This window comes from Xenopus tropicalis, chromosome 1 (assembly GCF_000004195.4).
Source record: "Xenopus tropicalis strain Nigerian chromosome 1, UCB_Xtro_10.0, whole genome shotgun sequence".
Lineage (NCBI taxonomy): Eukaryota > Metazoa > Chordata > Amphibia > Anura > Pipidae > Xenopus > Xenopus tropicalis.
Window position 1 is genome coordinate 216,304,954 of NC_030677.2, and position 14,776 is coordinate 216,319,729.

General features: G+C 46.6%; 1 protein-coding gene across 1 annotated transcript in view; it reads right to left on the minus strand.

The window, feature by feature from the left end:
- Positions 1-14,776, minus strand: part of LOC101730472 (nicalin-like) — a 53,724-nt gene that overhangs the window by 24,519 nt on the left and 14,429 nt on the right. Inside the window, exons 7-9 of the mRNA XM_031895041.1 lie at positions 14,657-14,745; positions 14,434-14,573; positions 13,598-13,779 (exon numbers count right to left, since the gene is read on the minus strand). Of these exons, the coding sequence (XP_031750901.1) occupies positions 13,598-13,779; positions 14,434-14,573; positions 14,657-14,745 (411 nt within the window). The remainder of the gene's footprint in view (positions 1-13,597; positions 13,780-14,433; positions 14,574-14,656; positions 14,746-14,776) is intronic.

Genomic DNA, 14,776 nt, shown 5'->3' on the forward strand with positions numbered 1-14,776 from the left:
CCTACATTCACCGGAAGCCAGAAATGTTCTACTCCTACATTTTCCAGGAACACAGAGCTGTTCTACTCTCATATTTTCAAGGAACCCAGAGCTTTTCTACTCCTACATTCACCAGGAACCCAGAGCTGTTCTACTCCTACATTCTCCTGAAACCCAGAACTCTTTTACTCCTACAATCTCCTGAAACCCAGAGCAGTTCTACTCCTAAATTCTCCTGAAACCCAGAGCTGTTCTATTCCTAAATTCTCCTGAAACCCAGAACTGTTCTCCTCCTACAATCTCCTGAAACCCAGAGCAGTTCTACTCCTACATTCTCCTGAAACCCAGAGCTGTTCTATTCCTACATTTTCCTGAAACCCAGAACTGTTCTACTCCTACATTCTCCTGAAACCAAGAACTGGTCTACTCCTACATTCTCCTGAAACCAAGAACTGTTCTACTCCTACATTCTCCTGAAACCCAGAGCTGTTCTACTTCTACATCCTCCTGAAACCCAGAACTGTTCTACTCCTACAATCTCCTGAAACCCAGAACTGTTCTACTCCTACATTCTCCTGAAACCCAGAGCTCTTAAACTCCTATATTCTCCTGAAACCCAGAGCTGTTCTACTCCTACATTCCCCAAGAACCCAGAGCTCTTCTACTCCTACATTCCCCAAGAACCCAGAGCTCTTCTATTCCTACATTCTCCTGAAAGCCAGAGCTGTTCTACTCCTACATTTACCAGGAACCCAGAGCTGTTCTACTCCTACATTTACAAGGAACCCAGAGCTGTTCTACTCCTACATTTACCAGGAACCCAGAGCTGTTCTACTCCTACATTCTCCTAAAAGCCAGAGCTGTTCTACTCCTACATTTACCAGGAACCCAGAGCTGTTCTACTCCTACATTTACCAGGAACCCAGAGCTGTTCTACTCCTACATTCTCCTAAAAGCCAGAGCTGTTCTACTCCTACATTTACCAGGAACCCAGAGCTGTTCTACTCCTACATTTACCAGGAACCCAGAGCTGTTCTACTCATACATTCACTGGGAACCCAGAGCTGTTCTACTCCTACATTCTCCTTAAAGCCAGAGCTGTTCTACTCCTACATTCTCCTGGAACCCAGAACTGTTCTACTCCTACATTCTCCTGAAACCCGGAGCTGTTCTACTCCTACATTCTCCTGAAACCCAGAGCTGTTCTACTCCTACATTAACTGGGAACCCAGAACTGTTCTACTCCTACATTCACTGGGAACCCAGAGCTGTTCTACTCCTACATTCACCAGGAACCCAGATTTGTTCTACTCCTACATTCACCGGGAACCCAGAGCTGTTCTACTCCTACATTCACCTGAAACCCAGAGCTGTTCTACTCCTACATTCACAGGGAACCAAGAGCTGTTCTACTCCTACATTCACCAGGAACCCAGAACTGTTCTAATCCTATATTCACCAGGAACCCAGAGCTGTTCTACTCCTACATTGACCTGGAACCCAGAGCTGTTCTACTCCTACATTCTTCTGAAACCCAGAGCTGTTCTACTCCTACATTCACCGGGAACCCAGAAATGCTCTACTCCTCCATTCTCCAGGAACCCAGAACTGTTCTATTCCTACATTCACCGGGAACCCAGAAATGTTCTACTCCTACATTGTCCAGGAACACAGAGCTGTTCTACTCTCATATTTTCAAGGAACCCAGAGCTTTTCTACTCCTACATTCTCCTGAAACCCAGAACTGTTCTACTCCTACATTCACCAGGAACCCAGAGCTGTTCTACTCCTACATTCTCCTGAAACCCAGAACTGTTCAACTCCTACAATCTCCTGAAACCCAGAGCAGTTCTACTCCTACATTCTCCTGAAACCCAGAGCAGTTCTACTCCTAAATTCTCCTGAAACCCAGAGCTGTTCTATTCCTACATTCTCCTGAAACCCAGAACTGTCCTACTCCTACATTTTCCTGAAACCCAGAACTGTTCTACTCCTACATTCTCCTGAAACCAAGAACTGGTCTACTCCTACATTCTCCTGAAACCAAGAACTGTTCTACTCCTACATTCTCCTGAAACCCAGAGCTGTTCTACTCCTACATCCTCCTGAAACCCAGAACTGTTCTACTCCTACAATCTCCTGAAACCCAGAACTGTTCTACTCCTACATTCACTGGGAACCCAGAGCTGTTCTACTCCTACATTCTCCTGAAAGCCAGAGCTGTTCTACTCCTACATTTACCAGGAACCCAGAGCTGTTCTACTCCTACATTCACCAGGAACCCAGAGCCCTTCTACTCCTACATTCACCGGGAACCCAGAGCTGTTCTACTCCTAAATTCTCCTTAAAGCCAGAGCTGTTCTACTCCTACATTCTCCTGGAACCCAGAACTGTTCTACTCCAACATTCTCCTGAAACCCGGAGCTGTTCTACATCTACATTCTCCTGAAACCCAGAGCTGTTCTACTCCTACATTCACTGGGAACCCAGAACTGTTCTACTCCTACATTCACCAGGAACCCAGATTTGTTCTACTCCTACATTCACCGGGAACCCAGAGCTGTTCTACTCCTACATTCACCTTAAACCCAGAGCTGTTCTACTCCTACATTCACAGGGAACCAAGAGCTGTTCTACTCCTACATTCACCAGGAACCCAGAACTGTTCTAATCCTATATTCACCAGGAACCCAGAGCTGTTCTACTCCTACATTGACCAGGAACCCAGAGCTGTTCTACTCCTACATTCTTCTCAAACCCAGAGCTGTTCTACTCCTACATTCACCGGGAACCCAGAGCTGTTCTACTCCTACATTCACCGGGAACCCAGAAATGTTCTACTCCTACATCCTCAAGGAACCCAGAACTGTTCTATTCCTACATTCACCGGGAACCCAGAAATGTTCTACTCCTACATTTTCCAGGAACACAGAGCTGTTCTACTCTCATATTTTCCAGGAACCCAGAGCTGTTCTACTCTCACATTCTCCTTGAACCCAGAACTGTTCTACTCCTACATTCTCCAGGAACTAAGAACTGTTCTACTCCTATATTCTCAGGGAACCCAGAGCTGTTCTACTCCTACATTCTCAGGGAACCCAGAGCTGTTCTACTTCTACATTCTCCAGGAACCCAGTGCTGTTCTACTCCTACATTCTCCAGGAACCCACAGCTGTTCTACTCCTAAATTCTCCTGAAACCCAGAGCTGTTCTACTCCTACATTCTCTAGGAACCCAGAGCTGTTCTACTCCTACATTCTCTAGGAACACAGAGCTGTTCTACTCCTACATTCACCGGGAACCCAGAAATACTCTACTCCTACATTCACCAGGAACCCAGAGCTGTTTCATTCCTACATTCACCGGGAACCCAGAAATGTTCTACTCCTACATTCTCTAGGAACCCAGAGCTTTTCTACTCTCACATTCTCCTGGAACCCAGAGCTGTTCTACTCCTACAGTTTCCAGGAACACAGAGCTGTTCTATTCTCACATTCTCCTGGAACCCAGAGCTGTTCTACTCTCACATTTTCCAGGAACCCAGAGCTGTTCTACTCTCACATTCTCCTTGAACCCAGAACTGTTCTACTCCTACATTCACCAGGAACTAAGAACTGTTCTACTCCTTTATTCTCAGGGAACCCAGAGCTGTTCTACTCCTACATTCTCAGGGAACCCAGAGCTGTTCTACTCTCACATTCACCTGAAACCCAGAGCTGTTCTACTCCTACATTCACCGGGAACTCAGAGCTGTTCTACTCTCACATTCACCTGAAACCCAGAGCTGTTCTACTCCTACATTCACCGGGAACCCAGAACTGTTCTACTCCTACATTCACCAGGAACCCAGAGCTGTTCTACTCCTACATTCACCAGGAACCCAGAGCTGTTCTACTCCTACATTCTTCTGAAACCCAGAGCTGTTCTACTCCTACATTCACCGGGAACCCAGAAATGTTCTACTCCTACATTCTCCAGGAACCCAGAACTGTTCTATTCCTACATTCACCGGGAACCCAGAAATGTTCTACTCCTTCATTTTCCAGGAACACAGAGCTGTTCTACTCTCATATTTTCCAGGAACCCAGAGCTGTTCTACTCTCACATTCTCCTTGAACCCAGAGCTGTTCTACTCCTACATTCTCCAGGAACTAAGAACTGTTCTACTCCTATATTCTCAGGGAACCCAGAGCTGTTCTACTCCTACATTCTCAGGGAACCCAGAGCTGTTCTACTTCTACATTCTCCAGGAACCCAGTGCTGTTCTACTCATACATTCTCCAGGAACCCACAGCTGTTCTACTCCTAAATTCTCCTGAAACCCAGAAATGTTTTACTCCTATATTCTCAGGGAACCCAGAGCTGTTCTACTTCTACATTCTCCAGGAACCCAGTGCTGTTCTACTCTCACATTCTCCTGGAACCCAGAACTGTTCTACTCCTACATTCTCCAGGAACTAAGAACTGTTCTACTCCTATATTCTCAGGGAACCCAGAGCTGTTCTACTTCTACATTCTCCAGGAACCCAGTGCTGTTCTACTTCTACATTCTCCAGGAACCCAGTGCTGTTCTACTTCTACATTCTCCAGGATTCCAGTGCTGTTCTACTCTCACATTCTCCTGGAACCCAGAACTGTTCTACTCCTACACTCTCCAGGAACTAAGAACTGTTCTACTCCTTTATTCTCAGGGAACCCAGAGCTGTTCTACTCCTACATTCTCAGGGAACCCAGAGCTCTTCTACTCACATTTTCCAGGAACCCAGAGCTGTTCTACTCTCACATTCTCCTGGAACCCAGAACTGTTCTACTCCTACATTCTCCAGGAACTAAGAACTGATCTACTCCTATATTCTCAGGGAACCCAGAGCTGTTCTACTCCTACATTCTCCAGGAACACAGAGCTGTTCTACTTCTACATTCTCCAGGAACCCAGTGCTGTTCTACTCTCACATTCTCCTTGAACCCAGAACTGTTCTACTCCTACATTCTCCAGGAACTAAGAACTGTTCTACTCCTATATTCTCAGGGAACCCAGAGCTGTTCTACGCCTACATTCTCCAGGAGCCCAGTGCTGTTCTACTTCTACATTCTCCAGGAACCCAGTGCTGTTCTACTCCTACATTCTCCAGGAACTAAGAACTGTTCTACTCCTACATTCTCCTTTAACCCAGAACTGTTCTACTCCTACATTCACTGGGAACCCAGAACTGTTCTACTCCTACATTCACTGAGAACCTAGAGCTGTTCTACTCCTACATTCACCGGGAACCCAGATTTGTTCTACTCCTACATTCACCGGGAACCCAGAGCTGTTCTACTCCTACATTCTCCTGAAACCCAGAGCTGTTCTACTCCTACATTCACAGGGAACCCAGAGCTGTTCTACTCCTACATTCACCGGGAACCCAGAACTGTTCTAATCCTACATTCACCAGGAACCAAGAGCTGTTCTACTCCTACATTGACCAGGAACCCAGAGCTGTTCAACTCCTACATTCTTCTGAAACCCAGAACTGTTCTACTCCTACATTCACCGGGAACCCAGAAATGCTCTACTCCTACATTCTCCAGGAACCCAGAACTGTTAAATTCCTACATTCACCGGAAGCCAGAAATGTTCTACTCCTACATTTTCCAGGAACACAGAGCTGTTCTACTCTCATATTTTCAAGGAACCCAGAGCTTTTCTACTCCTACATTCACCAGGAACCCAGAGCTGTTCTACTCCTACATTCTCCTGAAACCCAGAACTCTTTTACTCCTACAATCTCCTGAAACCCAGAGCAGTTCTACTCCTAAATTCTCCTGAAACCCAGAGCTGTTCTATTCCTAAATTCTCCTGAAACCCAGAACTGTTCTCCTCCTACAATCTCCTGAAACCCAGAGCAGTTCTACTCCTACATTCTCCTGAAACCCAGAGCTGTTCTATTCCTACATTTTCCTGAAACCCAGAACTGTTCTACTCCTACATTCTCCTGAAACCAAGAACTGGTCTACTCCTACATTCTCCTGAAACCAAGAACTGTTCTACTCCTACATTCTCCTGAAACCCAGAGCTGTTCTACTCCTACATCCTCCTGAAACCCAGAACTGTTCTACTCCTACAATCTCCTGAAACCCAGAACTGTTCTACTCCTACATTCTCCTGAAACCCAGAGCTCTTAAACTCCTATATTCTCCTGAAACCCAGAGCTGTTCTACTCCTACATTCCCCAAGAACCCAGAGCTCTTCTACTCCTACATTCCCCAAGAACCCAGAGCTCTTCTATTCCTACATTCTCCTGAAAGCCAGAGCTGTTCTACTCCTACATTTACCAGGAACCCAGAGCTGTTCTACTCCTACATTTACAAGGAACCCAGAGCTGTTCTACTCCTACATTTACCAGGAACCCAGAGCTGTTCTACTCCTACATTCTCCTAAAAGCCAGAGCTGTTCTACTCCTACATTTACCAGGAACCCAGAGCTGTTCTACTCCTACATTTACCAGGAACCCAGAGCTGTTCTACTCCTACATTCTCCTAAAAGCCAGAGCTGTTCTACTCCTACATTTACCAGGAACCCAGAGCTGTTCTACTCCTACATTTACCAGGAACCCAGAGCTGTTCTACTCATACATTCACTGGGAACCCAGAGCTGTTCTACTCCTACATTCTCCTTAAAGCCAGAGCTGTTCTACTCCTACATTCTCCTGGAACCCAGAACTGTTCTACTCCTACATTCTCCTGAAACCCGGAGCTGTTCTACTCCTACATTCTCCTGAAACCCAGAGCTGTTCTACTCCTACATTAACTGGGAACCCAGAACTGTTCTACTCCTACATTCACTGGGAACCCAGAGCTGTTCTACTCCTACATTCACCAGGAACCCAGATTTGTTCTACTCCTACATTCACCGGGAACCCAGAGCTGTTCTACTCCTACATTCACCTGAAACCCAGAGCTGTTCTACTCCTACATTCACAGGGAACCAAGAGCTGTTCTACTCCTACATTCACCAGGAACCCAGAACTGTTCTAATCCTATATTCACCAGGAACCCAGAGCTGTTCTACTCCTACATTGACCTGGAACCCAGAGCTGTTCTACTCCTACATTCTTCTGAAACCCAGAGCTGTTCTACTCCTACATTCACCGGGAACCCAGAAATGCTCTACTCCTCCATTCTCCAGGAACCCAGAACTGTTCTATTCCTACATTCACCGGGAACCCAGAAATGTTCTACTCCTACATTTTCCAGGAACACAGAGCTGTTCTACTCTCATATTTTCAAGGAACCCAGAGCTTTTCTACTCCTACATTCTCCTGAAACCCAGAACTGTTCTACTCCTACATTCACCAGGAACCCAGAGCTGTTCTACTCCTACATTCTCCTGAAACCCAGAACTGTTCTACTCCTACAATCCCCTGAAACCCACAGCAGTTCTACTCCTACATTCTCCTGAAACCCAGAGCAGTTCTACTCCTAAATTCTCCTGAAACCCAGAGCTGTTCTATTCCTACACTCTCCTGAAACCGAGAACTGTCCTACTCCTACATTTTCCTGAAACCCAGAACTGTTCTACTCCTACATTCTCCTGAAACCAAGAACTGGTCTACTCCTACATTCTCCTGAAACCAAGAACTGTTCTACTCCTACATTCTCCTGAAACCCAGAGCTGTTCTACTCCTACATCCTCCTGAAACCCAGAACTGTTCTACTCCTACAATCTCCTGAAACCCAGAACTGTTCTACTCCTACATTCTCCTGAAACCCAGAGCTCTTCTACTCCTATATTCTCCTGAAACCCAGAGCTGTTCTACTCCTACATTCCCCAAGAACCCAGAGCTGTTCTACTCCAACATTCCCCAGGAACCCAGAGCTCTTCTACTCCTACATTCACTGGGAACCCAGAGCTGTTCTACTCCTACATTCTCCTGAAAGCCAGAGCTGTTCTACTCCTACATTTACCAGGAACCCAGAGCTGTTCTACTCCTACATTCACCAGGAACCCAGAGCCCTTCTACTCCTACATTCACCGGGAACCCAGAGCTGTTCTACTCCTAAATTCTCCTTAAAGCCAGAGCTGTTCTACTCCTACATTCTCCTGGAACCCAGAACTGTTCTACTCCTACATTCTCCTGAAACCCGGAGCTGTTCTACTCCTACATTCTCCTGAAACCCAGAGCTGTTCTACTCCTACATTCACTGGGAACCCAGAACTGTTCTACTCCTACATTCACTGGGAACCCAGAGCTGTTCTACTCCTACATTCACCGGGAACCCAGATTTGTTCTACTCCTACATTCACCGGGAACCCAGAGCTGTTCTACTCCTACATTCACCTGAAACCCAGAGCTGTTCTACTCCTACATTCACCGGGAACCCAGAACTGTTCAACTCCTACATTCACCAGGAACCCAGAGCTGTTCTACTCCTACATTCACCAGGAACCCAGAGCTGTTCTACTCCTACATTCTTCTGAAACCCAGAGCTGTTCTACTCCTACATTCACCGGGAACCCAGAGCTGTTCTACTCCTACATTCACCGGGAACCCAGAAATGTTCTACTCCTACATTCTCAAGGAACCCAGAACTGTTCTATTCCTACATTCACCGGGAACCCAGAAATGTTCTACTCCTACATTTTCCAGGAACACAGAGCTGTTCTACTCTCTTATTTTCCAGGAACCCAGAGCTGTTCTACTCTCACATTCTCCTTGAACCCAGAACTGTTCTACTCCTACATTCTCCAGGAACTAAGAACTGTTCTACTCCTATATTCTCAGGGAACCCAGAGCTGTTCTACTCCTACATTCTCAGGGAACCCAGAGCTGTTCTACTTCTACATTCTCCAGGAACCCAGTGCTGTTCTACTCCTACATTCTCCAGGAACCCACAGCTGTTCTACTCCTAAATTCTCCTGAAACCCAGAGCTTTTCTACTCCTACATTGTCTAGGAACCCAGAGCTGTTCTACTCCTACATTCTCTAGGAACACAGAGCTGTTCTACTCCTACATTCACCGGGAACCTAGAAATACTCTACTCCTACATTCACCAGGAACCCAGAGCTGTTTCATTCCTACATTCACCGGGAACCCAGAAATGTTCTACTCCTACATTCTCTAGGAACCCAGAGCTTTTCTACTCTCACATTCTCCTGGAACCCAGAGCTGTTCTACTCCTACAGTTTCCAGGAACACAGAGCTGTTCTACTCTCACATTCTCCTGGAACCCAGAGCTGTTCTACTCTCACATTTTCCAGGAACCCAGAGCTGTTCTACTCTCACATTTTCCAGGAACTAAGAACTGTTCTACTCTTTTATTCGCAGGGAACCCAGAGCTGTTCTACTCCTACATTCTCAGGGAACCCAGAGCTGTTCTACACTCACATTCACCTGAAACCCAGAGCTGTTCTACTCCTACATTCACCGGGAACCCAGAACTGTTCTACTCCTACATTCACCAGGAACCCAGAGCTGTTCTACTCCTACATTCACCAGGAACCCAGAGCTGTTCTACTCCTACATTCTTCTGAAACCCAGAGCTGTTCTACTCCTACATTCACCGGGAACCCAGAAATGTTCTACTCCTACATTCTCCAGGAACCCAGAACTGTTCTATTCCTACATTCACCGGGAACCCAGAAATGTTCTACTCCTACATTTTCCAGGAACACAGAGCTGTTCTACTCTCATATTTTCCAGGAACCCAGAGCTGTTCTACTCTCACATTCTCCTTGAACCCAGAGCTGTTCTACTCCTACATTCTCCAGGAACTAAGAACTGTTCTACTCCTATATTCTCAGGGAACCCAGAGCTGTTCTACTCCTACATTCTCAGGGAACCCAGAGCTGTTCTACTTCTACATTCTCCAGGAACCCAGTGCTGTTCTACTCATACATTCTCCAGGAACCCACAGCTGTTCTACTCCTAAATTCTCCTGAAACCCAGAAATGTTTTACTCCTATATTCTCAGGGAACCCAGAGCTGTTCTACTTCTACATTCTCCAGGAACCCAGTGCTGTTCTACTCTCACATTCTCCTGGAACCCAGAACTGTTCTACTCCTACATTCTCCAGGAACTAAGGACTGTTCTACTCCTATATTCTCAGGGAACCCAGAGCTGTTCTACTTCTACATTCTCCAGGAACCCAGTGCTGTTCTACTTCTACATTCTCAAGGAACCCAGAACTGTTCTATTCCTACATTCACCGGGAACCCAGAAATGTTCTACTCCTACATTTTCCAGGAACACAGAGCTGTTCTACTCTCATATTTTCCAGGAACCCAGAGCTGTTCTACTCTCACATTCTCCTTGAACCCAGAACTGTTCTACTCCTACATTCTCCAGGAACTAAGAACTGTTCTACTCCTATATTCTCAGGGAACCCAGAGCTGTTCTACTCCTACATTCTCAGGGAACCCAGAGCTGTTCTACTTCTACATTCTCCAGGAACCCAGTGCTGTTCTACTCCTACATTCTCCAGGAACCCACAGCTGTTCTACTCCTAAATTCTCCTGAAACCCAGAGCTTTTCTACTCCTACATTGTCTAGGAACCCAGAGCTGTTCTACTCCTACATTCTCTAGGAACACAGAGCTGTTCTACTCCTACATTCACCGGGAACCCAGAAATACTCTACTCCTACATTCACCAGGAACCCAGAGCTGTTTCATTCCTACATTCACCGGGAACCCAGAAATGTTCTACTCCTACATTCTCTAGGAACCCAGAGCTTTTCTACTCTCACATTCTCCTGGAACCCAGAGCTGTTCTACTCCTACAGTTTCCAGGAACACAGAGCTGTTCTACTCTCACATTCTCCTGGAACCCAGAGCTGTTCTACTCTCACATTTTCCAGGAACCCAGAGCTGTTCTACTCTCACATTTTCCAGGAACTAAGAACTGTTCTACTCTTTTATTCTCAGGGAACCCAGAGCTGTTCTACTCCTACATTCTCAGGGAACCCAGAGCTGTTCTACACTCACATTCACCTGAAACCCAGAGCTGTTCTACTCCTACATTCACCGGGAACCCAGAACTGTTCTACTCCTACATTCACCAGGAACCCAGAGCTGTTCTACTCCTACATTCACCAGGAACCCAGAGCTGTTCTACTCCTACATTCTTCTGAAACCCAGAGCTGTTCTACTCCTACATTCACCGGGAACCCAGAAATGTTCTACTCCTACATTCTCCAGGAACCCAGAACTGTTCTATTCCTACATTCACCGGGAACCCAGAAATGTTCTACTCCTACATTTTCCAGGAACACAGAGCTGTTCTACTCTCATATTTTCCAGGAACCCAGAGCTGTTCTACTCTCACATTCTCCTTGAACCCAGAGCTGTTCTACTCCTACATTCTCCAGGAACTAAGAACTGTTCTACTCCTATATTCTCAGGGAACCCAGAGCTGTTCTACTCCTACATTCTCAGGGAACCCAGAGCTGTTCTACTTCTACATTCTCCAGGAACCCAGTGCTGTTCTACTCATACATTCTCCAGGAACCCACAGCTGTTCTACTCCTAAATTCTCCTGAAACCCAGAAATGTTTTACTCCTATATTCTCAGGGAACCCAGAGCTGTTCTACTTCTACATTCTCCAGGAACCCAGTGCTGTTCTACTCTCACATTCTCCTGGAACCCAGAACTGTTCTACTCCTACATTCTCCAGGAACTAAGGACTGTTCTACTCCTATATTCTCAGGGAACCCAGAGCTGTTCTACTTCTACATTCTCCAGGAACCCAGTGCTGTTCTACTTCTACATTCTCCAGGAACCCAGTGCTGTTCTACTTCTACATTCTCCAGGATTCCAGTGCTGTTCTACTCTCACATTCTCCTGGAACCCAGAACTGTTCTACTCCTACACTCTCCAGGAACTAAGAACTGTACTACTCCTTTATTCTCAGGGAACCCAGAGCTGTTCTACTCCTACATTCTCAGGGAACCCAGAGCTCTTCTACTCACATTTTCCAGGAACCCAGAGCTGTTCTACTCTCACATTCTCCTGGAACCCAGAACTGTTCTACTCCTACATTCTCCAGGAACTAAGAACTGTTCTACTCCTATATTCTCAGGGAACCCAGAGCTGTTCTACTCCTACATTCTCCAGGAACACAGAGCTGTTCTACTTCTACATTCTCCAGGAACCCAGTGCTGTTCTACTCTCACATTCTCCTTGAACCCAGAACTGTTCTACTCCTACATTCTCCAGGAACTAAGAACTGTTCTACTCCTATATTCTCAGGGAACCCAGAGCTTTTCTACGCCTACATTCTCCAGGAACCCAGTGCTGTTCTACTTCTACATTCTCCAGGAACCCAGTGCTGTTCTACTCTCACATTCTCCTGGAACCCAGAACTGTTCTACTCCTACATTCTCCAGGAACTAAGAACTGTTCTACTCCTATATTCTCAGGGAACCCAGAGCTGTTCTACTTCTACATTCTCCAGGAACTAAGAACTGTTCTACTCCTACATTCTCCTGAAACCCAGAGCTGTTCTACTTCTACATTCTCCAGGAACTAAGAACTGTTCTACTCCTACATTCTCCTGAAACCCAGAGCTGTTCTACTCCTACATTCACTGGGAACCCAGAACTGTTCTACTCCTACATTCACTGAGAACCCAGAGCTGTTCTACTCCTACATTCTCCAGGAACTAAGAACTGTTCTACTCCTACATTCTCCAGGAACTAAGAACTGTTCTACTCCTATATTCTCAGGGAACCCAGAGCTGTTCTACGCCTACATTCTCCAGGAACCCAGTGCTGTTCTACTTCTACATTCTCCAGGAACCCAGTGCTGTTCTACTCTCACATTCTCCTGGAACCCAGAACTGTTCTATTCCTACATTCTCCAGGAACTAAGAACTGTTCTACTCCTATATTCTCAGGGAACCCAGAGCTGTTCTACTCCTACATTCTCCAGGAACTAAGAACTGTTCTACTCCTACATTCTCCTGAAACCCAGAACTGTTCTACTCCTACATTCTCCAGGAACTAAGAACTGTTCTACTTCTATATTCTCAGGGAACCCAGAGCTGTTCTACTCCTACATTCTCCATGAACTAAGAACTGTTCTACTCCTACATTCTCCAGGAACTAAGAACTGTTCTACTCCTATATTCTCAGGGAACCCAGAGCTGTTCTACTCCTACATTCTCCAGGAACTAAGAACTGTTCTACTCCTACATTCTCCTGAAACCCAGAACTGTTCTACTCCTACATTCTCCAGGAACTAAGATCTGTTCTACTCCTATATTCTCAGGGAACCCAGAGCTGTTCTACTCCTACATTCTCCAGGAACTAAGAACTGTTCTACTCCTACATTCTCCTGAAACCCAGAACTGTTCTACTCCTACATTCTCCAGGAACTAAGAACTGTTCTACTCCTATATTCTCAGGGAACCCAGAGCTGTTCTACTCCTACATTCTCCAGGAATAAAGAATTGTTCTAGCCTCATATTATGGTGGAAGTCGGGGTCATCCAATTCTTACCAATTGCTGCCTTTTCTAGTTCTAGTATCAGCAGGAACCAATCACTGTTTTCTAGTCCAACATTCACCTGGAATCCAGAACCACCCATAACTTTACCTAGAACCCCCAGAGCACTGCAGCTCAGGTGCATTTACCTGGTGTCCAGGATGGAGCTCTTCAGGCCAAGCTGGTGGCTGCTCAGATGTGACACTGTGAATGCTGGGATACGTCGGAGGCTGAACTGCTCGTGTTCCCACGCCAAGATGTCTTCCCCCAGATTAATCTTCTTATGGATCAGGGACACGTCTACTCCCTGGAACTGGGGTAACTTTATGACCTGTGACCCAATGGGGCAATAGAGAAATGTCTGTGTGATTTTTGGGACAAGCAGAATGTATATAATAGACTGACAGTGTGAGTGCACGAGAGCCTTGCTGAGTGTGAGTGTGAGTGCACGAGAGGCTTGCTGAGTGTGAGTGCATGAGAGGCTTGCTGAGTGTGAGTGCACGAGAGGCTTGCTGAGTGTGAGTGCACGAGAGGCTTGCTGAGTGTGAGTGCACGAGAGGCTTGCTGAGTGTGAGTGCATGAGAGGCTTGCTGAGTGTGAGTGCATGAGAGGCTTGCTGAGTGTGAGTGCATGAGAGGCTTGCTGAGTGTGAGTGCACGAGAGGCTTGCTGAGTGTGAGTGCATGAGAGGCTTGCTGAGTGTGAGTGCATGAGAGGCTTGCTGAGTGTGAGTGCATGAGAGGCTTGCTGAGTGTGAGTGCATGAGAGGCTTGCTGAGTGTGTGCACGAGAGGCTTGCTGAGTGTGAGTGCATGAGAGGCTTGCTGAGTGTGAGTGTGAGTGTGCATTATATGAAAGTTGATATGTAAGGGGAGGAGCACAGTTGGCAGGAGGGTCACACAGAAGGGTTAATGGGGGCAGATGTCTTTTTTCCATCCCCCCCCCCGGGAACCCCATCTCCTGCCCCGCCTACAGCACCCCATTTACCGACTCCAGGTCTCTGATGAAGTCCCACTGTGCAGTCCCCTCCTGGGGAGGCCTGGAGGCGTGTATGTGCAGCGTGTCCCCATTGGCCAGAGTGTCCAGGCAAAGGACGAATGCCACGTTCTCATGCAATGGGCTGCTCTCTGCAACAGCAACACTGGGAATGAACAGCAGGGCCACATGGGCTACTAAAGGGGTACCATTGGCAATGAGGGGGGGTCCGTACCTAAATGATCAAGGTGCTCCTCTATCCATCGCTTGCTCCCATAATAGCTGAACTTTCCGGCCCCAGTGAGAGAGAAGAGCAGGTTGTACCTACAGGGAACAGACACGGCTACTGGGCCCA